The following is a 25,437-nucleotide window of genomic DNA, read 5'->3' as shown; positions in this document are numbered from 1 at the left end:
AGCGACCCACACTAAAGAAGATTTGATCTATATTATACTAACCCTTTTATGATTATGCCTTTGTGTGATGCTTTTGTTTAAGATCACCTTGAAAACCCAGCGATGATCACTGCCGCAGGAGCACAAGGGGAAAGAAGGGACAAAAGAAAAATTGGCTTTCAATATGAATATAAATACTCAATCTACGTGTAATTTTAGCTTTAAGTTATATCTGCTTCTGGTTATTCTTTCCTATTTAAAGTGTAGAGTTGCATCACTGCTGGGATACTTTTGCAAGTTTTAAAATGTTGTTTTGTTCTCTGTGCCTCATAGAAAATGCATAGTTATGTGTAATCGTCAGAAAGGCTGACTACTACTGTTTTACCATAACATACAGCTTAAATCATTTTAACTCTACCATATTGTATTCCTCCATAATCCTGGCAATAGTTTAGGGTCTGTAAGGGCAAAAAAACGTCTTCAGCTAACCAGATTCTCACACAAGCCCTCATTATGATGGCAGAGTGGGGAACGTTGGAGCAATTAGGTCTTACAGCTTCAGAAATGCTTCTGGCTAAAATTGTGCAAGCTTAGATACAAGAAAGTAGAGGATCACAAATTTATTTTTAAGATTACTTTGAAATTTGTGCATGTTAAACTGATAGTTACCCAGTTCTGAAAGGAAGCTGCGAGGCAGCACAGGAAGAAAAGATATATTTTGAAACAAGAAGGGCTAATCTTGACATGATTGTTATTCTTATGTGAACTGTATAGATGATCGTTCCAACTCAAAACAGTGGTAGGTGTTCGGTGGTTAGACATGAGACTGTGTGGTGAGTCAAACATCAGTAGCTGTAAACGGTACCCATACAGTTTGTCACACTGGAATGTCAAGTCCTTCAAGGTGAGATATAAATAAAAGTGTGTTAGTTAGTTTGTATGTTTGTCAGTTAGAATAGGGTTTGGTTTTTTTTTTTGTCACCACAGCCGCTAGTCAATAAAACTGTGAACAAGGTTGTGATTCTCAAGCATTTCTGTGAAATCTTAATTAGGCATCAATATATGCAGAAGGGCCTTTATAAATGTTCTCTGTATTTATATATATATATATTTATATTTTGAGTCCCAGATGGGGTCTTCCTGTATGGAGTTTGCATTTTCTCTAAGGAGTTTTCTCTCTGGGTACTTCTGGTTCCTTCCACCACCCAAGGTTAGGTTAGATGGCCACACTAAATTGTCCGTAGGTGCACGTTAGGGGTGTGATGCTCTGTTATGGACTGGAGCATTGAACGCTGGAGAAAAGTACCAGCCCTGCAGCCACCCTGCAAAGATTAGGCAGGAGGTGGAAAATGGATTCTGCATGGATGAATGTTTTTAATGGGAATATAACAACCTTTTGTAGAAAAGGTTAAGAACATATTATGCTCCAATTTGTTTGAATTTCATAATGCAGGGGGTTCTTAAATTTTTATGACAAAAAAGTGCCACTATCACAACAAGCATCAAAATATTGTAGTCCAAGATTCACAATCTCATTCAGCTGGATAAAAGTGACAGCTTTATCTGATCATTCTGGTAAATGATAAACACAATTGTGCATCAAGCCATAACTGAATGCAGGATCTGCTTGTAACAAATGATAGAGTTTTGCATATTTTAGCTACATGTTTGGCCGAAGGGTGCGGTTTAAAATTCTATGATTTCATGCATCTGTTGCTGAGAACTGAGCCACATACCACATGCTGAGATATTTGTTCTTCTACAACTTCACACCAACTGAACACAAATTTGAGATGACCTGAATTAAAATTCCTCTTTTGCATTCTTGGTTGCAAGCGGGTCCAATAGAAAATTATCTCTGACATTGCTTTGGTTCCGAGAAGCACTTGGAACTAACTGAGCTTTGTAGACGTCAGCTTCCATGTTGTCTTTTTTAAATGCTCACTTGTCCTTGTAGAAGTTTCCATTTCTCAGGGAGCAACAAGAAAACCAAACTTTAAAATGGCATTTCCAATCAGTGGACATTGTAAATAACTATTTCACTTCCTAGCATACTCTTGCGTGATCAATGTGGAGAGGTCAATATGTTCCTTGCAAGGAGTTGCATCACTCCCATCAACAAAACAGATAATAAAACAAATGACAAAAGCTATGTGAGTTTAATTAATCCTGTGGTAATTAGCAAAATGACCTACATGCTTCTCATTATATGAATAATCCGAACCCTAAACCTATTTACTGTATAATAATAAAAATAAACAACCTCAAACATCTGAATTAATCGAACATTCTGTAGCACAAGGCACATTATTTTGATACTTTTACCATGTGGAAGTCTTGGAATTTAGCTTATTTATTTTGTTGGAATGACTTTAATTCTACCTTTAATTACCTTCAGGGTAGTGCTAGGTTAACTTTACACTTACTGAAAGTAAATGAGCTTATGTTGATCACATTTATTCCCTGACTAACACTGCCACTCTGTGGCCATCAGCTGTTTTTGAGCCACTTGATCTAGTGTAAGATCCATGTCAGTAACAGTAATATAACATTAACTGCTGTACCAACTACTGAAAATGCTCGAATATTAGGTAAGGATATGTGGAGCCATTTCCAGAAAGGGATTGAAATGAAACTCTGTTAGTCAAAGTTGGTGCAGTTGTGTCAAACACATATCAGATGCAGACTGAGTGGTGATTTAAAAATGGGATAAAAGATTTAAATGTATCCCTATTGACTTCAGGTTGTCCATCTTTTAACAGGCTGTAAAACATATACTTGTTAACTTTGATGCTGTTTCATTCAATCATTTGATCAAATTCCTTTTAAAATTCAAATAAAAATATTTAAAATAATTTTCTTTTGGCGTTTAAATCCTTTTTGGAGCTTGGAAAACCAGGCCTAAGATCACAAATGTGCAATGTTCTAAAATTATGGACTGTAAAATGTAGCTTCCATAGCTAAATAAATCCACACAACCAAACCCAGAGATGAATCAAATATAACTTTGTACATAAGCACATGTGAAGGATGTTTTATAATATCATTCTATGATGGGTTGGGTGAATACATGAATTTCTTCTTATGTTTTTTTTTTTTTTTTTTTACAGATCAGTTCAGGTACATTAAAGTCAAAGACAAGCCCAGCCTGAGGTGTAAGTGGTTCTTGTGGCTACGTAAGGCCCCCTGCTGGCCCCAGGTGAACATGGCTTCCCACAGGAGCGGTTGACCAGTTTATCAGCTGCACACATACTGAGGAAAACATTCATAGTTATGCTAACAGAGTTATGATTTAAAGCTAATTTAATATTAATAATATCTTTTGTTTGTGTCTAAGATGGGCATAAATATTTGAGGCAGGGATAATAGCCTTTTTTGTGGTTGCTTGTGAACGCTACATCTAACAATGCATTTCTTCTAAGTTACATTTTATTATCTGGAAATAACTGAAGTTAGCTAATAAATATTCACTTTTATATTCAGTGTAAAATAAGATGTTTGGACAAAAACTGGACGTAAAACTGTGTAAACATCTGAAAATAAAATTAGAAGACTTGGAAGGAGGTGAAAGACCATCCAGACTGGAGTTAAGCAAAGCTTTAGTACCATGGAAATATTTAAAACAGAAAAGAAAAATGTGTAAATATGCATTGAGGCAAGACATTATCATGTATCATCTTGTATATATATATATGTTTTTTGTTTGATGATCCGAAACCTTTAACAAAATGTGTGACAAAATGGCAGAAGCAGAAGAATGGGGTCAAATACTTTTTACAGGACTGTACATTATGAGTTGTTTTTTTATTTTGATTTTAGGGTGAGTCTGGGACAAGACATCTGGCACATTTAGATACTTCACTGTTTATTAATGTGCACTGTTCCTGTTAAATAAACTTAATAAATTCAGTTCAATTCAGTTCATTCAAAAATAGATGCTGAGGATTTTTGTTGAGCTGTTTTAAGTCCCTGGTTCTGATGCTGCTTCCCCAGCAGATGATGGTAAAAGAGATCACACTTTCCACAACAGACTTAGAGAAGATCTGCAGCATCTTGCTGCAAACACCAAAGGACCTAAGCTTCCTCAAGAAGTACAGTCTGCTCTGTCCCTTCTTGTAGATGGCTTCACAGTTGCATCTCCACTCTAGTCTGTTGTCCAGGTGAACACTGAGGTATTTATACTCCTCCACCACCTTCACTTCTTCTCCCCTGATAGAAATAGTTTTTGACTTATTCCTGTTTCTCTTAAAATCTACAATCATCTCCTTTGTTTTAGTCACGTTCAAAATGAGATGATTGCTTCCACACCATGCCACAAAGCGGTCCACCACCTTCCTGTACTCAGCTTCTTGTCCATCTCTGATCCACCCCACGACTGCAGAATCATCCGAGTATTTCTGCAGATGACAGGAGTCTGTCTTGTACTGGACGTCTGAGGTGTACAGAGTGAAAAGGAATGGTGAGAGTACAGTCCCCTGTGGTGCTCCTGTGCTGCTGACTACCTGGTTAGACTCACAACCCTTCAGTCTCACAAACTGTGGTCTGTTTGTCAGGTAGTCTTTGATCCAGGAGATTGTTGAGGCCTCCACCTGAGTCTTCTGGAGTTTCTGACAAAGCAAATCAGATTGAATTGTGTTAAATGTTCTGGAGAAATCAAAGAACATGATCCTCACAGTGCTGCTGGCTTTGTCCAGATGACAGTGGGTTTGTTGAAGCAGGTGTATGATGGCATCTTCAACTCCAACTCCACAGCAATAAGCAAACTGAAGGGGGTCCTGATGGTTTACTGTTTGCTTACTCAGGTGGGCCAACAGGAGTCTCTCTAGGACCTTCATGATGTGGGATGTCAGGGCAACAGGTCTATAGTCATTGGGGACTGATGGGTGAGTTTTCTTTGGTACCGGAACAAGACAGGAGGTCTTCCACAACACCGGAACCTTCTTCTGGGCCAGGCTAAGGTTGAGGAAGTGCTGCAGAATCCCACAGAGCTGCTCTGCACAGGCCTTCAGGACTCTAGGGCTGACACCATCTGGACCTGCAGTTTTTATTTAGATTTTGTTCAGTCTTTCCAGTTGTCATTTGACCTGACTTCTTGAGACACAAAGGTGGAAGGCGGAAGCAAAGGGAGCATCCGCATCTTCTGATATGGTTGAAGGTAAACATGTAGAAGCAGAAGGGTCTAGGGCTGAGGTGGAAGATAAAACATTTGAGGTATGACAGGAAAGCTGTGGGTCAAAGGAGGGTAGGATGTCTGTTTGGCTGTGAGCAGGAGAGGAGGATGCTGAGCTTGTTTCTTAACTGAACCTATTGAAGAATGTGTTTGGTTCATTGGCTCTGTCCAGACATCTATCGGTTGGATCTTCCTTCTGCTTGAAAGCTGTGATCTTCTTCATCCTTGACCACACATCTCTGATATTGTTCTATTGGAGCTTGCTCTCCAGCTTCTTCCTGTACACCTCCTTGCTGTCTCTTATCCGTATACTCAATAATCCCCTCTCCCTATCTGAAGGCTTTTTTTCTTGTTAGGCAGGTTCTTCATTTCACTGATGATCCAGGGTTTGTTACTGGGGAGGCATCTCACCATTCTGGTGGGGATGATGTTATCCTCACAGAAGTTTATATGGTCACTCATTGCATTGATGTCCTCTCCATGTACAGGTCCTTCTCAAAATATTAGCATATTGTGATAAAGTTCATTATTTTCCATAATGTCATGATGAAAATTTAACATTCATATATTTTAGATTCATTGCACACTAACTGAAATATTTCAGGTCTTTTATTGTCTTAATACGGATGATTTTGGCATACAGCTCATGAAAACCCAAAATTCCTATCTCACAAAATTAGCATATCATTAAAAGGGTCTCTAAACGAGCTATGAACCTAATCATCTGAATCAACGAGTTAACTCTAAACACCTGCAAAAGATTCCTGAGGCCTTTAAAACTCCCAGCCTGGTTCATCACTCAAAACCCCAATCATGGGTAAGACTGCCGACCTGACTGCTGTCCAGAAGGCCACTATTGACACCATCAAGCAAGAGGGTAAGACACAGAAAGAAATTTCTGTAGAAACATCCAGAGCCACCGTGCACAGGCGTGTGCAGGAAATGGGCTACAGGTGCCGCATTCCCCAGGTCAAGCCACTTTTGAACCAGAAACAGCGGCAGAAGCGCCTGACCTGGGCTACAGAGAAGCAGCACTGGACTGTTGCTCAGTGGTCCAAAGTACTTTTTTCGGATGAAAGCAAATTCTGCATGTCATTCGGAAATCAAGGTGCCAGAGTCTGGAGGAAGACTGGGGAGAAGGAAATCTCAAAATGCCCGAAGTCCAGTGTCAAGTACCCACAGTCAGTGATGGTCTGGGGTGCCGTGTCAGCTGCTGGTGTTGGTCCACTGTGTTTTATCAAGGGCAGGGTCAATGCAGCTAGCTATCAGGAGATTTTGGAGCACTTCATGCTTCCATCTGCTGAAAAGCTTTATGGAGATGAAGATTTCATTTTTCAGCACAACCTGGCACCTGCTCACAGTGCCAAAACCACTGGTAAATGGTTTACTGACCATGGTATCACTGTGCTCAATTGGCCTGCCAACTCTCCTGACCTGAACCCCATAGAGAATCTGTGGGATATTGTGAAGAGAACGTTGAGAGACTCAAGACCCAACACTCTGGATGAGCTAAAGGCCGCTATCGAAGCATCCTGGGCCTCCATAAGACCTCAGCAGTGCCACAGGCTGATTGCCTCCATGCCACGCCGCATTGAAGCAGTCATTTCTGCAAAAGGATTCCCGACCAAGTATTGAGTGCATAACTGTACATGATTATTTGAAGGTTGACGTTTATTGTATTAAAAACACTTTTCTTTTATTGGTCGGATGAAATATGCTAATTTTGTGAAATAGGAATTTTGGGTTTTCATGAGCTGTATGCCACAATCATCCGTATTAAGACAATAAAAGACCTGAAATATTTCAGTTAGTGTGCAATGAATCTAAAATATATGAATGTTAAATTTTCATCATGACATTATGGAAAATAATGAACTTTATCACAATATGCTAATATTTTGAGAAGGACCTGTAGTTGGTACAGTGCGTCCCAGTCTGTAGCTTCAAAGCAACCTCGCAGGGCTTCTTCATCTTCCTGTGACCATTTTCTCACAGTCCTCTTTATTACAGGTTGCCTCTGAACAAGGGGCTTATATTTGGAGCAGAGAAAAACAAGATTATGATCTGATTTGCCTAGAGGACCATCTTGTTTTTCTCTCCCTTGTTCATTTGTAACTTTTGCAACTCTCTTGACTAAATTATCTATCATCTGATTAAGAAACGAACGACTGAAAAAAAAAAAAAAAAAAAAACTCTTGCAGTTGTTGAGAGGGAAATGCTAATTGTGTACTTACTAGTATGCTTATATTTATGTAAAGCTAATTTCAGTAAATGTTCGGTTTCTACTACATCCGTGCCCTGCAGTTAATCTGAAAACTGTTGTGCTTTTGAAATGAAAGTCTAGCAGCCTTACATCCGGTGCTGTTTCCAGCTGGGTTGGCGCAGCTCGGAGGAGTCACAGCTCCGCTCCAGCTGTTCTCGTCGCTGCTTTACCCCGCTGCTGCCTGCCCTCGTTTCAAATGTCACGGCGACCATGACAGGCATCGCGGCTGTTTCCTTCTTCTCCAACGCTTGCAGGTTCGCCGGCTGCGGGCTTCACTTTGACTCCCTGTCCGAGCTCATCGTGCACATCGAGGATAACCACATCGGTAAGAGCCAAACAGCACCGAGCGCCCCGCCACGGCCGAAGCTAGCAGACGTGGCTACAAGAGGCTATAGCTAAAAAGTTACTTCCAGCGTCCTAGCAACCCGGTTGCTAGGTGTGGTGATGTTCCGCTGGTTCCTGTTAGTTTCTATCCAAAAAGCTGCGTCACTTTCTGTACAGCTGTAACACCTACACAGTTGGACTGATAAAATAAGACGAAAACAGAAACCGGAGACAGATTGTTTGTGTGTGGGCAACTCGCTCGTGCAACATCTTAAACAAAGTAAAGCAGGGCCCGCGCGCACAGATCAAAGCGCCGCTCAGAAACTCAATTCATCAGGTTGAGCTGAATAATTACCGGCGGGATGGTGTTGGCGTAACAGCGCTCAGTCAATACGTCATGAAGCCAAATTCCCACCATAAGCCTCGGTGTTGCTGGTGCAACTTTTGTTTTGGATGTGACAGACTAATCAAGCTTATTATTGCAGTAGCACAGTCTTACACCTAATGAAAAATGCATTTTCTTACACAATCAGCATTGTCATCATGATTTGGACTATAACATTTTACTCAGTGATTTAGTGACTCCCCGTTTCCCTGGGGAATAAACATGGCGTAACAAAGAGGTCCATTTTTCGTAGCTACTTTTCAAAATGGGAAAGACAAGAGAACAGGCAGTTTAAATAAAGCAAATGTAGGTTCGTCTTTAGACAAAGCATACAAGAAAATAGGAATTTGCAGAAACGTGTCCATATTCACAGTCGCAGTACTCCCTTTTCCACCAAAAGGATTTAAACCCCTACGTTTTGTTTTATCTGGGTAATGGGAATCCCAGGCATCTCATGCCTTTTTTTTTCATTGCCTAGAAAGGCCTCGACAATTTATTTAAATCCACCTAATCACGTATCGGGAAGTTGTGAAGAAAACTGCAAAACACCTTCATTCCAGCAGATGGCACTACTCATTTACTCTGTTTAAAAGCTAATAAATGTTTTTTTTTTTTTTTGTTTCAACTGGTAAATAATAGATGATGAGCAGCTTTAGAGTTATATAGTTGATTAATTCCTCCCATTATTCTTTAAGTTATACTGGATCCATAAGCAGGAAAGGTTGCAAGAGTTGTAGCTTTAAAACTGCCTGATTCATTTATAATAACTATGAAACACATATTTTGCTTTCAAGGTAAACTCATATCAGATAACTGCAGAACATGTTTTTAGTCAGGATTTCATTTATTAGAATAAAAAAACTGATAATCAGTTCAGAAGTACAGGCAATTGATAACTTGACAGTCTAATCATAAGCAAATATTTATGTAAAGTACGAGATGCGTAGACAGTGGAGTAGAGTATGACAGGGTCACTGGGAACTGTGGTCTCTCCTCCTGCAAAGCTATCTGCATAAAACTATGAAAAATTAAAAACATTAAAGATTTCATACCCCACTAAGTCAGGGTATGAAAAATACATATTTCTTAGGGAAATATGTATTTTTATGTACATGGAAAATGTAATGTGCTCTGATCATCAGCACTGCATTAAAACATTAGTCTTACAGAACTGTGGTGAAACAGTTAATAATTAATGCCAACAATAACTTAAAATGTCACAAATTTCCAGAAGAAAAATTCAGTTTTATTTTCTGGTACTTGCAGTTATTCACCGCATTAAACGTTTTATATTCACTTTCAGCTGCCACAAACAGATAACAGTCAGCGGAAGATCCCAGAGTGCCGGGCCGAGATCAGGCAGCAGTTAGTGGGGAAGTCTCAGTCCAGCTGCCAGGTTAGCTTAGCAGCCAGACCAGCCTGTAAGCGGAGCTCTGCTGCTCCGAAGATTCAGAAAAAACATTTCAAAGTAGGCGCTTTCTTACTGAACTGACTGCACTGAAGGAGTTTTGAGCTCTACTTTCTCGCTGAAAAACATGCCCTGCTGCAAAAAGCTCCGCGCCTTTAAAAATCCCAGGGAAGGCTGTAAAGACCATGTCCAGAGTAGGACCATTTACCCATGAAAGTAAAGCTCTGTGAAAATGAAATTACCCAGGTATATTTGTATCAAAATCTGCCTGAGCTTTACAAAGCCTGGGGCTTTCTACAGGTGATGGAAAAGTGGCTAATCTAATTAAAAAGGTCAATTACCTGGAACTGTGACAAATAAAGCTGGATTATGGACCTGAGTTAATTTTGACACTACAAAAAAACACAGTGAGGAGGATGATAAGGATAAAATACTAATCTCAATCCCAGAAGTCACTGTTGGAGACCCATAGTAATTTTTTCACTGTTAGATTAGGTTTCCAAAAATAAAATATGTTTTGAAAGTTTTTGTACCAGGAACGGTGGGCATGTATAACGTTCTCTGTGAGCCCTTCACATTATTTCTCCCATCTAGTTTTTTTTTGTTGTTATTGCTGAGGTTGTCCATTTTGGTGAACATCATTGGATTGCGTGGATTTTTTTTGTTTTATCTTCTAGGTCTGAAGAAGTATGAATGAAGTAAATAGACTGTAGTCTGTTGATTGCCTCTGATCATTGTACTGAAAGATCTGAAGAACTCAGATCGCCCACCATTTTCCATCTCTAAACGCGCAGTTATTTATGAATGCTTTGATGCACAAATGGGGATTCGAAACTGTTTAATCAATCAAAGAACCAGCAGCACATTTTATCTGTTGTGTTTTATACTATTTAAAACAACAAAACTGGAATTGGTCTATATCTGGATCAACAGGTCAGACCTCCGAGAAGGCCGGAAATTGGAATCGGCCTGATTGGTGCCTCTCTAGTTCCAGGATGCCAAAATAGTCTCAAATTGACAGATAAATCTGGAAGTTTAAGTCAGTATTTTGAAAGAATGTTTAATCTGTTTTCATTCTTTTAAAGATTTTGTACTTTTAAAAATTGATTGAAGAGGCTATGTCGTAAAAATCAGAAGACATACATCTTTAGGTTAAACTGTATCTATTGGTCTATTTTTACCATTTACATATTGTTTATCAATATGGCAAAAATGCAACTTCCTTTTCCCACAGCATGACTCTTCATGACTCAACATCTGCTGCCCTGATCCTATATTTCAGACCCTTATTATTGAAGGTGACAGGGCTCAGCTGCCTCTGTTGTTCTTGTTTGTTGCTTGACTGGCTTTAATAACCTCGACTCTCAGACTGGTGTGCATGTGTCAGAGGTGTTAACTTTAGAAAAAAAAAAGCATGGCTTTCAAATAACTTGTTAGGGAATAATGAAGCAATTAGTTGGCTCAAAGTGGAAAAACTTTGTCCCCCCACCCCTATCCTCTCCCCTGTCTGCCGACATGCGTGCACTCTGAAAAGTGCGAAATCTTGTGCGTTGTGCCAAGTGCCTGTGAAGCATAATTACAGAGGGGGTGCTTGATTTGGCATGTCTTCCTCTTCATCTGGTGGCCTGCTGCTTAAGGCGCATTCTCCCATTCTAATTAGGCGCCTGATAATAAGCACACATTCTTGTATTTGAGCTCTGCAGAAAGTCTGCTGGCTAGGCCTGTGAACAAGAGGGGGCGCTGCTCATCTGTTGGTTCGGAGACCTTTTACTGAATGCACTTTTAAAAGTTGTTGCTTGTATTATTTATCAAACATTCTTTATAATAATTGTGGTCTGTCTGTCTGTCTGTCTGTCTGTCTGTCTGTCTGTCTGTCTGTCTGTCTGTCTGTCTGTCTGTCTGTCTGTCTGTCTGTCTGTCTGTCTGTCTGTCTGTCTGTCTGTCTGTCTGTCTGTCTGTCTGTCTGTCAGGGTTCATACTACTAAAGCCCAGCATGAACACTAGCAACAACAGAGCAGCAAAAGTCTTGTGGAGTACTACTGTAACTGTGCACATTCAGTCTGTTAAGATCTTACTATGTCCTCATGTGTTCAGTCAGTTTTAGACTACAAGGTAATTGTGTCTGTGCTGTTTTGACCTGTGAACACGTAGGTGGGGTCTGGAATATCGGAGGCTTGAGGTGGGCAATAAGGTTGGTAACACAACGAGTCTGTTTGTTGCCCGTCCATGTTGGTGACTTATTGAGCGGTTTTTTGTTTGGTCGTTTTTTTTTTTATGACTCGTAGTCATTCAACAAAAAAATAAAAGACTGCGGAAGTAATGAATTAGCTAAAAGGTAACTAGTTCCACGATCTGTGCATCTGGTGGGCCTAATTCCATTTCCCTGTTCCCCACTGTTGCCTCTCTGTTGGGGGGAATCCACTACCCAAAAAAGCATTGCACAGCTTAGAAATGCAGGGTGATCATATTTCTGCGATCGTTTGCTTTCCCATAAACATTTATTTTTTTGTCTTCAATGGTTTTTACTGCAGAGCCTTTGTTGTTGTTCACCACAGTTTAATGGATTCATTGCACTTAATACATTTATACCTGTTTACTAATCTACGTGTTGTATTTGCTTACAGAGCCAAACAATACTTTGGTTTCCATAAAACCAAACTTCTTTGAACTTCCCTCTGTTGCACATAGTGTCAAGCCTTGGTAGACACTACGATTATTTTGGATCATTTTATCGTGAAAAATCTGTAGTTATATTCCCTTTCTTACAGAACTCATGAACGTAATATCTAATTATTAGCAATTTTAATACATTCATGTAAACTAAATGTCAAGACTTTTCAAACCTTAGTAACCTCAAGTTTAAGAAGGAAAAAATTTAGAAATAATTTACACATTAAGAAAATACCACTGGTTTTTATGTTGCTGATGAAGCACTTACAAGGATCGAACAGACAGGGTTTCTGCATGTTTGCATGAGTTGTATAAGTTGCTGTGTGTGTTAAACATACTCATAATAAATCATTTTACCCACCCCATGTTTTCTCAGTAACCCACAAGAAAAAGCAGCTTTCACATGGAGCTTGTCTCTGTTTCATTTCCTCCTCAGAGGTCACATTGTAATTAATTACCTGTGCCACCACTCCTGGTAATGTTCCCTGCTGCTCACAGTCGCCATAAACATGTCACCATAATGCTCACCACTCGGCCCTTCCCCACGGTGCTCATGACTGTCAGGGGTGGAGCAGCCAGATGCTGGTGGAAAATGAGAGAGGGAACTGTGTGCACAGAGGAGTGAGGAAGCTAGTCCTGTGGAGGATGTTTGTTATGAGAGGCTAGCAGGCGTCACTTCCGCCGCTAACTCAGGAAGGTATGTTGTGTGATCATTCTGATGTGGACCACCACAGGGACTCATTTTGTTATGTGTCACTGAAGCCACTAATCCTGTCACAATCCTGTGTGTATTTATAGATAGACAAATAGAAACATAGTAGGGATAATGAGTATTTTACCCACTGTATATAATTTAATTTCACTGTTATAGCCTTAGAGGTAACTTCTTTTTGTATGAAACTGATAACTACACGGCATACAGACTCACACTGAAACTGAGTACAGGTTATTCAGTGTTAAAGTCTATTTTAACAAATAATTGTTTGTTTTATAAAAACTAACAATGCCTTACTTATGTTCATCCTTAACCACTCCTATCAAATTATTGAGTGATACATTTTTTTGTGATTTGTACTTGACTTTTTTAAGCTATTTTGAGTGTTAAGGGTTTTCATTAGTAACTGTGACTTCCTATTTGTCTATGGTATAATATGACTTGACAAACTGGCTTATTTCACTTAGCCTCTTTTCAAAACGGGTAAGACAAGAGAACTTTCCATTCAAGTAAAGTATTCACCAGGAAATGTCCAAAAGGAAATGGTTCGTCCTCTAACCTGCCCATATCTACAGTCAGAGATTAAATAGATTAAATAAAAAGGTAAAAACAACTGCAGCTGTGACAAACAAGACTGGGTGATGATGTATGTTTATCTTGGCACCACACACAGTGAGCTGAATGGGAAGAGGGTCAAACAGGTCTCCTAAGCTCACTGTTGGGGACCACAATGACCCGTTGCATCAAAAAGTCTCCATGACAGCAATTTATTTGAAGAGTTTTGTATAAATTTTTACAAGGGATGACAATAATAGTCGAGGGAAAAGTATGCCATCCGATGGCACAAAAGACACAGATAGAGCGAAAGTCATTGAAGTGGTGCAAAAACTCTATGAGCCAAATCTTTGAAAAAATTGGGACAATTATAGTATAGACTGGGAAGAAACAATCATTATTATCTCTTAATTAGCCCCACCTACATGATTGATTGTTAATTGGGACCCATCTGTAGCACAAATAAATGTTGGTAAAAAAATAATAATCAGTTTTAGATTAAAATATTTGCTTTGTTGTATATCAGGTCATCATATCTCTTCTTGATCTAACTCCTAAAACATCACTGCATTTGTGTAGACAAAACTAGAGATTACAAAGTGAATGTTTTAACTCATGGATCTTGTGAATAAAAACTCTTTGTTTCCCAGAAGCTTTCTAATAGTTGCCCACCATGGTGGACCACCTGTGTAGTTTGATTAGAGGGGTTCTCATCTCCACTTGAGGCACCTTCCTCCTGGTCCTTGACTCATGGTGGCCCCAAAAGAATACCAGAGGCTGTGGGGGGATGTGGTCCCTGCAGGCCTCCTTTCCAGTCCCCACCTGAGACTTTTGTGATTTACAGTGTGTGGGAACGGACTGATCCACTGCTGTTTGAGCTGGCCGCCAGTCCACAGCTTGAGACTCATTAGGGGTTTTTGGAGGGATTTCTCGTGCAGTCTTGCACACACGCATGCCATTACTGCAAAGCTCTAAGCAGTCTCAGACCTGCCTCTGGCTTTTGGCATGAGACTGGTGTCATAATGAATGCGTGTCTCTAACTCTGTTCTTTTCATGACATAGTTGGAAAGTAGAATGAAATGTGCTGTCCTTCACACCAGGGATAAATTCATTGTTAATTAAACGCTTGCCCATGGCCTTTAGAACCATCTGTAGCGTAGGTTCCTTGAGATGCTCTTTAGGTGATAGAAGGCTGACCTAGTTACTGTCTTTATGTGCCTCTGAAGGTCCAGGTCTGAGTCCATCACTACACCCAGATTTCGAGCCAAATTGGTGGTTTCTAGCCGTATTAACTGAAGCTGGGTGCTAACATTTAAATGCTATTCCTTTGGTCCATAAATTATTACTTCATTTTTTTAAAATTCAGATTCCGTCATTTTTGCATATCCATCCGTTGGTTTCTTCTAAGCATTTACCAAGTGCTTGAATGGGTTCATAGTCACCTGGTGATATCGTAATGTAAGGCTGTGTGTCGTCTGCATAGTTATGATAACTTACGTTGTTTATTAAAATCTGAGTCAGGGGGAGCATGTAGATATTGAATAGGAGATGAATGTGATTTTTGTGGTCTCTGATGTAAAGTTACCTACTGACACAAAAAAGTCCCTGTCTTTCAAGGGGGATTTAAACCAGTTGAGTGCTGTACCAGAAAGGCCGACCCAGTTTTCCAGGTGCTCTAATAAAATGGAGTGATCAACAGTGTCAAATGCTGCACTAAGGTCCAATAATACCAGCACTGTGGTTCTTCCACAGTCTGCATTTATACGGATATCATTGAACACCTTGACAAGAGCAGTCGACCGTGGTGAATAAGGCACGAGCATTATTAATGTTTTTTCTGATGATCTCAGAGAAAGATTATCTCTATGGAGTCTCACTTTATAGATGTTATAGTGAATCTGGAGTTTAGTCTTTCGCCGCCTGCGTTCACCTTTTTCACTTCTGACCGGTGGAGCACTTTTCCATGGAGACTTCTTCTTCCCAGAAACGACTTTCACTTTATTTGAAGCAACTGAATCAATGATATCTGAGATTTTAGAATGAAAGTTATCTACCTGCTTACCTACTGTGTTACAGGGAAAAGTGGAGGTAGAAGAGTAAATCTGGTTAAAGTTTTAAGCAGCACAATCCGTAAAGATGCATTTTCTTAATATGTCTCTTTGGCTAACTGAGTCATTGGAGATGATGCTTTCAAAGATAACAGAAAAGTGGTCAGATAAACCTCAGAATTGTTCGATACCAACATCTCAAGGCAGAAAGTTCACAAGCCTGATCTTGTTACACGTAACTAGGGGCAGATTGTGTGGCTGGATGGAGTCTTCTGGGCACAGATGTGAATTCATTTCCCATGGTTGAGCACGATCACGAGAACTAATTTTGTTTGTCTTTTTTATGTGGTAGAATAATGTAAACACTATAAAACAGTGTATTATTTAAATTATGGACTTAAATGACTTTGTACACTCCGCAACACAGCAGTAAAAGGAAAAATGTTTATAAAGATAATAATTAAATTATTTTGATTTCGATCTATTAAGTGAACCTGTAAGAGTGTGGTTTTGAATCCTATCCAACATCTGTGGTGGCAGCAACAGTAAAGACCAAAGCAACTAAAAGATATGTCCTTAAAGAAACTGAGAAAAGTTATTAGTCCTTCAAAATCTAAGTGGAGCCTTGTGTTTGTTGGAGAGTCATATGATTCGGCTCGTTTTTACAAAATTTTGAGAAAAAGTGTTGAAACACCCTTGATCTTTGTAGTTTTTACTTTAAAGTTTTTCATTTAAACAATGTTATTGAGCCCAGTCAAATATTTTATAGAAACCTTTATTATCTTTTGCTTTCTTGCTGTGTCTTTTGTTTTTTAGAACACTAAACCCAAACCCATAAATTATTAAAGCATGAAAAAAAGAACCATATTCAAGGTATGATCCACTTTCTATACAAAATAAACAACTTAGTAAGAAAGTACGTTTGATATTTTCTTTATATTTAATTTCTGTGAGAAAGAAATCAAACAGGCAATTAAATCAGACAGTTTATAGGTATACAACAGGATTAACATATATATCACTTAGACGACAATGGATCTCTCAGTATTCCCGTGTTTCCAGTTTTATGAAGGGATTATTGTTATCCTGCCAAAATATCGGTAATTGTATGATGAACGTTTGTGGGAATGTTTGTGCAAAAATACTATTTTATGTCTGTTAAGCTGTGTTGTATTTCTAATAGTGAAGTCTGTGTTTTTGTGACAGGCTGATATAAAACAACATCTAAATATAAAGTTTAAAAAAACATTCTTCTAAGTTGTGTTTTATACATTAAGTTACAACTTCACTGAACATTTAATGTATTTCCAGAATTCAGTTCAGAAAGTGAAACTGATACAGTGATACATGGCTGCATTGACTTTGAACTTGATAAAACCCAGTGGACCAACACCAGCAGCTGACATGGTTCTCCAAATCATCACTGACTGTGGAACCTCCATATTGGACCTCACCTTAGATTCTGTGCCTTTCCACTCTTGCCTCAGACTGTTGAATGAACATTGCTTCAAAATCCTCTCAATATTGCAGTTTTCCATGTTGCTTGTGCACTTTTTTTCTATCAAAGTTTTTCCTTCCATGCAACTTTCCAATGGTTGGGTACTGCACTCTGTGAACAGCCAGCTTCTTTAGCAAATACTTTTTGTGGCTTACCCTCCATGAGGAAAGTGTCAGCAGTCTTTCATGTGATTGTGTAGGCCATAACATAACATTTGTGTATAAAATAGTTAAATGCTGGAGTTAGAAGCCATAATTATTCACTGATTTAATTTAAGTGGGTTAATAATCAAATGAAAAAGAAAATTCCTCTATATGATTTGTGTGGCACATTAACCAAACTGAACCCAGGATAAATAACTTTTACCACAAGAACATGTTGTGCAGATGTATGTAACACTTCATTCATGAATTTACCTTTTTAATGTGATCATATGAGTTTCTAGGAATCTTGTTTTTTATGAGATGCATCAACCTTACAAGGAGAAGCTGTTGAAGGGTTAACAGCCAATAGAGCAAAAAAAAAAAAACCAACATAAAACAAATACTAAAAATGTTAGATTTAAAATGTCGATGTTGGCATCAATTGAAAAACTATATAATTCTGTAATTCTGTCAATGTTTATTTAGTTTATTTTGTCTGACTGCTTCCAGTGTTTCTGTTTCTCTACGTGTTTAGATACAGACCCTTGTCTTCTGGAGAAGCAGGAGCAGCAGCAGCCGACATATATCGCTCTCAGCTACATCAGTAGGTAAGGATGTTTCTTTTATTTTTGATATAAATAAATAAAAACATTAAGTAATCTACTTTAGATAGTTTAACTCAGCATCATAAATTTATTCCTATCTGATTTTAGTTTCTGTTATGATTCATTTCAAGACATCTTCTGAATTAGCTACCAACAGTTTTATGTTAGGTGGAGACTCATTAAGAGTTGCTGACAGTGTCATTTGTCATCTGCTGGATTGCTTAGATTAATTTCTGTGGTCTTGAGTTTTTTTTTTACTGCTGTGAGATCATCCCAGCTTGCTTTGATATGGGGCTCAAACAGAGCTTTTATTAGGCCTTCCACAGTACGCCTACGTACGACAAAGTCTCCCACTGTCTGCCTGCTTTTACAAACGCATCTTCATGTGGCTGTCACTTAATTTGTTAATTCCACTTTTCCTTTACCAATGTCTGTGTTAATGCTTCTGTCTTGTTATACCAATTTACCAAAGACTTTACTGCTCCTATAAACCATTTTTAGTGGAAATGTGGCCAGTTGTGTTTTTTCCATGCATGCATTCTACAACTGCAGGGCACCAAGTTAATCATTGAAGAAAGTGTAGAGTGACCTTTTTTTTCTTTTCTTTAACAAACATTAAGCAGTTTTGTGATCCACGATGCCAGGTTCATGACGGATGCTACGAGGCGAGAACACGAGGCCCTGAAGAAGAAGTTGCAGCCTAAGCTGTCTCTGACGGGCAATCTGTCACGCAGCAACATCTCCACACCGCCTAGACACATCAGTGGAAACCTCACTCCTCCGGTCACCCCACCAATCACCCCTTCCTCTTCCTTCCGCAGCAGTACACCTACAGGTAACCGTCCTGCTTACTTCTAGTGATTTATCACCTCACAGCAGCAGATAAATAATATTATCTTTGTTAGTTTTAAGTAGTGAAGCTCTGATCAGAATTTTGTTGTTTATTCTCAAGTGCCTGTTTTTGTTTGGTTTGATTTTTGATCGTTAATAATTATAAGAACATATGAGAACAACAATCAACTTTTTTTCTAGCCTTCATACCTGGAGTGGTCGTTTATAATATATATTAAAGCAGAGGCAACATTGGCAACAGTGTGTGAGAACACTGGGTGTAAAACAGGAAATTATCATTTTAAAACTGAGACAAAATTCTAGAGTTCACATCTTAGCTATTAGCTCAGTTAATGTGGCTAGCATTTCTACAACAGCGGTCTCTGCGTGTATTCCCGAGAGAATATAGATCCTTATTTTAACTCTGAGATTTCCAAAAGCTGGCCAACTCTTCCAAAACCAGCAGGTTCCATGATAGACAGTGGCTGAAAGCTCAAAAGGATTAGATAAGTACAACTTCCTGTTGTTTGCTGAAAGTCTTGCTCTCTCTCTTGCTCTCTGAGTCAGAATGAACTGCAGAAATAAAAGCTTCTTACATAATTTGTGCTTCCTCTAACTTCATTTTCAAACTGTTTTCTTCACTTAGTATGAGCACCCACACCAAAGAGTGTTGTGGTTAGTGTGACCTGTTGGTGTTTAGGTATAGTATGTTCACAAATTGCCTTGAGAGGCACCCTAACTAGTAAATGGAGTCCATCGATTAGCCTCAGTGTAAATGCAGCTTTTCTGTGAAGGCCTCAGAGGTTTGTTGGAAAACATTAGTGAACAAACAGCATCATGAAGACCAAGAAACACAGCAGACAGGTCTGGGGGAATGCTGTGGAGATGTTTAAAGCAGGGTTAGGCTATAAGACAACATCCCACACTTTTAACATCTCACCAAACCATTATCTGAAAATAAAAAGATTATGGCACTCACCGGGCAAATAGACCATTAATTAGAGAAGTACCCTAAAGGCCCATGGTAACTCTGGAGGAGATGCAGAGTTTCACAGCTCAGATGGGGAGTGTCAATATTGTTGACTTTTTTTTAAAGAAAGCCAAAAATTCTCCCTCTGCAGTTTGCCACAAGCTATGGGAGGGATGGGGGAAACCAACGATGTGAAATAAGGTGCTCTGGTCAGATGAGACTGAAATTGAACTTTTTGGCAAAAGGGTACGTGTGGTGGAAAACTAACACCCTGAACACATCATGTGGGGATCCTGTTCTTCCACAGGAACAGCGAAGGTGGTCAGAGGTAATGGTAAAAATGATGGATAATACAGGCCAATGCTAGAAGAGAAGTTGGAGCTTCACCTTCCAGGAGGATAACAACACAAAACAAACATCCAGAGCTACAATGCAACAGTTTATGTTTTTGCATGGTTGTGTTGTATTAGAATGGCCAATATAACTGAGAATATTTGACAACACTTCTCTACAGGCGCTCCCTGTCCAATGGCACTGAGCTTGAGCCATTTTAAGAAGAAGAATAAGCAAAAAAAATCAATCTCTGAAAATTCAATGCAGGTACAAACATACCTCATAAGACTTGGCTCTACATATGTTTGGAAACAGAGGGGCTGAATACATATGCGTGCCACATTTCTCAGAGTTTCATTTTTTTCCTTCCACTTCTACAGGAAACATTTTTTGTTATGACTTTGTAGCATTTTCCCACATGCTCAAAGACACACAACATCTTCAATTAATACATAAAACAAAAGATGTTTCTCGACCCAAGACACTTTCCCACAGTTGGCAGACTTCAGTGCTTCTAAAAGTTTAGGTATTGTAACTTGAGGAAGAGGAGCGTAAGGGAACACTGCCTTTCACTGTTGCTGAGAAAGGTCTGTGTTAGTCAGACAGAAAGCCCAAGGGCTTTAAATGCCCCAAGGCGGTCAATAGGCACAAATCAGAGCGTCTTGGTTTAGATGCTGTGGATCTGAATTAAATATTTGCCTTTCCTCTTGTGTTTATCCCCTTGCTCAACAGGTAGCGAGTGCGACGACGAGGATGTAGAGTTTGAGGCGTCCGACAGTGATGAATCGTGGACCACAGAGAGCGCCATCAGCTCTGAGTCGATCCTGAGCTCTATGTGCATGAACGGAGGAGATGAGAAGCCTTTTGCCTGTCCCGTTCCTGGCTGTAAGAAAAGATACAAGGTGTGCTTCATCCATGGTTTATCAGATCCTAAAATGGCATTTCAGTCATTTGTAGCCACTTTAGTTTTAGCTATATATATATATATATATATATATATATATATATATATATATATATATATATATATATATATATATATATATATATATATATATATATATATATATATATATATATATATATATATACACACACACAGTACAGACCAAAAGTTTGGACACACCTTCTCATTCAAAGAGTTTTCTTTATTTTCATGACTATGAATATTGTAGCTTCACACTGAAGGCATCAAAGCTATGAATTAACACATATGGAATTATATACTGAACAAAAAAGTGTGAAACAACTGAAAATATGTCTTATATTGTAGGTTCTTCAAAGTAGCCACCTTTTGCTTTGATTACTGTGGCGACTGTAGGAAGAGTAGTCGTCTTGCAATCAGAAGGTTGTGGGTTTGTTTAAAGCTTCCTCCTGCCATATGTCAATGTGCCCCTGGGCAAGGCACTTAACCTCAAGTTGCCTACTGATCTGCGAATTGTTGTATGAATGTGTGAGCGTTAGTGAATGTGATTGGGTGAATGTGGCTCTAGTGTAAAGCGCTTTGAGCGGTCTGCATGACTGGAAAAGCGCTATATAAGTTCAGTCCATTTACCATTTACTGCTACACACACTCTTGGCATTCTGTTGATGAGCTTCAAGAGGTAGTCACCTGAAATGGTTTTCACTTCACAGGTGTGCCCTGTCAGGTTTAATAAGTGGGATTTCAAGCCTTATAAATGGGGTTGGGACCATCAGTTGTGTTGTGTAGGAGGTGGATACAGTACACAGCTGATAGTCCTACTGAATAGACTTTGTAGAATTTGTATTATTTGTATTATGGCAAGAATATACATGTGTGTGTGTGTGTATATTTATATATATATGTGTGTGTGTATATTTATATGTATATATGTATACACATACACATGTGACAGAGAGTGGAAAATAGATTCTTTGTTGGGCAGTGCAACAACCTAGAGACATACTTCCAGTCCACTACAGTGATATGGAGTTTTATAGGATTTTCCGCCCACATCTGGTGTGTGTGGTTGGGATAAATTCTGCACAGCCTGAGAAAATTGCTTTGCTGACGTGAATGACAGAATTATAGGCAATGACTAAGGCCGAAGGCAGCAGCAGGCATCTGTTTAGGAGCAGAACAAGCCTTCTGTTGATTGCTAACTTTTTTTGTCCAGGAATTATGCAACGTAACACACAATACATCCTATGTGAAATATTTGTGGATAGTCATCTGTTTTTGCCTACATTATGCCTATAATTAGACGTCTGGTTCAGCATAACTGTTAGTTGAGCATGTTTTTTATGCATTTCCTATCTCCATCAAATCAAATGGCTCTATACGAGGTCCTAGAGGTCAGGGTCATGTCTCAAAGAACAGTGCCGAAAGTATTCACACCCCTAGGAAATTGTTCACATTTTATGACATTACAGCCACAAGCTTCAATGTATTTTATTGGGATTTTCTGTGACACAAAGTAGTGCACCTTTATGAAATGGGAGAAAAAACAATGCATGGTCTTCTTTCTTTTTCTACTAATAACACCTTTGCAAATGTGGTGTGAATTTGTGTTCATCTACCCTGAGTCATTGCGTTGTTAAGCCACCATTCGCCACAAATCTTTGCTAAATAGCTCAAGCTCTGTCATATTCAATATTAGACTCTATTTACTACTTAGGTGACTTCTGAAGGCATGTGATTGTGCTAGATTTTTTTGGAGTATCAACAAAAAGGGGAGTGAATACAAATTCACGTCTCTCCTTTCAGACTTTCAATTTGTTAAGAATTTTAAAGCGATGCCTCATTTCTTTACATTTATCCATTAGGCACGACTTTATTTTGCTCTATTACATAAAATCCCAATCAAATACCCTGAAGTTTGTCACTGTAACTTGACAAAATATGAAAGAGTTTAGAGCAGTGTTAATGTTTTAATTTTATTTTTGCATTTGTATCTAAAATAATTGCAAATACCAGCCACCTGTTTCCACAATCTATGCAAAATACAGTCTAGTTTGTCATGGTTAATGTTTAGTCTAAACTCATGGCGCTTTCAAATTTCGTGTCTCATCACAGAACGTGAACGGCATCAAGTACCATGCCAAGAACGGCCACCGGACCCAGATCAGGGTGCGCAAACCTTTTAAGTGCCGCTGTGGGAAGAGCTACAAGACGCCTCAGGGTCTCCGGCACCACACCGTCAACTTTCATCCTCCCATCTCCACTGACATCATCCGTAAGATGCAGCAATAGAGGCGGAGTAAATGACCACCTCCTTCCCTCAGGCCACCCATCTGAAGTTCACTTCAGCAGCATAGATGACCCCCTTCATTTCACTTTGTTCTAACACTAGGTTACGTTTTGAATCCAAAAAATGTATTATTCAACCTTGAATTCCATTCAAATTGATGCGTATTTATGGAGCTCACATTTTGTGTTTTTGCACATTATATCTTTTAGCTGACCTTATTTTCATCGACTTATGGTGCTTATTGTTGATAATGCGGACTTGATAAGGAGTCAGGACACAAGTAGCCTTGCATATGCAGTGTGGCATTCTTCCTTATACTGAAGATGAGGACAGGTTCCTGTTGTTTCTGCTAAAAGAAGCCACTGTTCCTCACCCTATGTCATAGCCTTTGAGCCTGAAAATAATAATGAATGTAGCCCCGCTGGGAACAATGAGCGTTTGGTCTTAATATAGTTACTTTTGCATTTAAATGACATAAATTTACAGCTCTTTTGTGGGAACACCAAAGGATTATCTCAGGTGATTTTTCTGCAAGCATTTCCAGTTTTCTTCTGGTTGTTGTGAATGAGTCTATGCTGTTCAGTGGGAACATGTTCTGTGTGTCTCTGATAATGTCCTCTAAGACTAAGCAGCTGACCTTCCTTACTTTACAGAACGGTATTGAAGCACTTTAAAAAAGAAATAAGTAATTTAGTATTTCCCCTGAAAGTTCCTTCTTGTGTATATTTAGCGATAGGACATTGCACGCTCTGCAGCGGTCCAAACCTTCAGGTCTCAGTATTGTGACATTTCTGTAAGTACAGCAGTTGCCTTGAATTGTATCCCTTTCCAGAAACACCCTAACAGTATGTCTCTGAATGTCTTGACTTTCAGAGCGGAGTAGCTTCAGGCCCAGCGAGTCTGCTTGGTCTTCTCTGTCAGATTTGTGAGATAAGAGTTTTGATTGACTATGACATGAATCGTAGGAAACAGTGAGAAGGCAACACGGCTGTGCATCCTTGTAGTCACAGTCTGGGCTCTTCTTTGTTGTGCCATAATAAGAATGTACTTCAAGGGAACAATAATAGGTATCAACTCCAAAAACAAGACAAAAAAAACAATTTTTCTTTATTTCACGGTTGAATGGCGACACAAAAAAGTATTTCTGTGATTTGATGCATAAGATAAAACTTCATGTAGTATTTTCTCAAACATGCAGGTTTAAATACACTTTAGAATCCAGCTGGGCATTTGATCACTGTTCTTGCAGATTTCTTAGAGTTCATTTAAATTTGTCGGTTTCCAGGCATGGAGTTGACAGATTATTAATAGGGTTGAGGTCAGTGCTCTGGGAAGCCTTAGTGTTAGTCTGCCTTATAGTTCTTGGTTAATCACCTATTAAAAGTCTACTAATCTCTGGAATTTTTTTGAAACAAACCTAAATAAACTGGACCACTTCAGTTTCACTGATTAACTACAAGAAAATGCCTAAAGAGTCAAAAGACTGTAGACAACACTGTGTAATCTCTTGTGCTAAATGTTTTATATGAATTATACAGTTTTTAAAAAGGGAATAAAAAAGAAACAAAAAACATTTTTTTACAAGTAATCCGATAAAAGTACTGGACCAAAATTAAACATTAACTCTGGCTAACCGTTGCTTAAAACCTCTTTAGTAAAGCTCGCTAGAACCAAATAAGGAAATACAGGGTTGACTTTTGCAGTGTTGCAGAATTTTGCCTTCAGTCCACTAATGAACCCTCAAACCACCCGACACCAGCTTTTGAACTGTGCTCTGTTAACAAGCTCGGATGGTCTCCTTCCTCTTTCCCTTATGTCTTTCATGTCCAGGAGACTTTTTCACTCCAGCGTTCTCGTTTCTAAATGAGCTCGGTCTCAAAGGAGCTGCCATTTCTGGAAGGTGTTTGTGTTCTTCCTGTTGGTGTTTGAACTGAAAGTTTTTACACAGGCTACTGAACTGTCTGCTGACAGCCATCCTGTGTTCATGCAACCATGCTGTCATTTATAAACATTTCTATTTTCATGTAAGGCAGAATAGAAATGGGTTGCCATTCGGTTTACGCTGTGTGTTGTACAAACCTTGGTGCCATTGAATACAATCTCCACATCCCTTACTAGTTTCTAAGAGATCTGCAAAACATGAAAGAATGGTGGCTGTATTGAACTGTCAGTATATAAATATTGTATACAATAAATGTATCATCACCTTTTATAGTGTGTTGAATTTATTTTTGTTTTTGTAAAGCAAAAACAAAAAGAAGTGGTGTTGAACTGTATTTCTGCTGCTTTATGTATATAATAAAAAGTTCACTTGTTCCTCCGACTCCT

General features: G+C 39.0%; 2 protein-coding genes across 2 annotated transcripts in view; one reads left to right on the top strand and one right to left on the bottom strand.

Moving 5' to 3' along the window:
* The window catches only part of creb5b (cAMP responsive element binding protein 5b), a 70,255-nt gene extending 62,616 nt beyond the window's left edge, over positions 1-7,639 (bottom strand). Inside the window, exon 1 of the mRNA XM_047362015.1 lies at positions 7,503-7,639. The gene's annotated coding sequence lies outside the window, so the exon portion shown is untranslated. The remainder of the gene's footprint in view (positions 1-7,502) is intronic.
* On the top strand, positions 7,504-25,425 carry jazf1b (JAZF zinc finger 1b). The gene is made up of 5 exons (XM_047362017.1): positions 7,504-7,737; positions 17,694-17,766; positions 18,408-18,598; positions 20,630-20,799; positions 22,935-25,425. The coding sequence occupies exons 1-5, from the start codon at positions 7,623-7,625 to the stop codon at positions 23,109-23,111; spliced, it is 726 nt and encodes a 241-aa protein (XP_047217973.1). The 5' UTR covers positions 7,504-7,622; the 3' UTR covers positions 23,112-25,425.
* Positions 25,426-25,437: the final 12 nt, after the last annotated feature.

Source organism: Girardinichthys multiradiatus, chromosome 3 (genome assembly GCF_021462225.1).
Source record: "Girardinichthys multiradiatus isolate DD_20200921_A chromosome 3, DD_fGirMul_XY1, whole genome shotgun sequence".
NCBI lineage: Eukaryota > Metazoa > Chordata > Actinopteri > Cyprinodontiformes > Goodeidae > Girardinichthys > Girardinichthys multiradiatus.
Note: the sequence above shows the minus strand (reverse complement) of the source record. Positions and strands in the feature narration are given on the sequence as shown.

Bases quoted from the DNA above. Each gene is read 5' to 3' on its own strand.
- jazf1b (XM_047362017.1), top strand. From the start codon at position 7,623: ATGACAGGCATCGCGGCTGTTTCCTTCTTCTCCAACGCTTGCAGGTTC. The intron at 17,767-18,407 runs GTAAGGATGTTT...CCACGATGCCAG, and splicing joins GCTCTCAGCTACATCAGTAG to GTTCATGACGGATGCTACGA. The intron at 18,599-20,629 runs GTAACCGTCCTG...CTTGCTCAACAG, and splicing joins CCGCAGCAGTACACCTACAG to GTAGCGAGTGCGACGACGAG.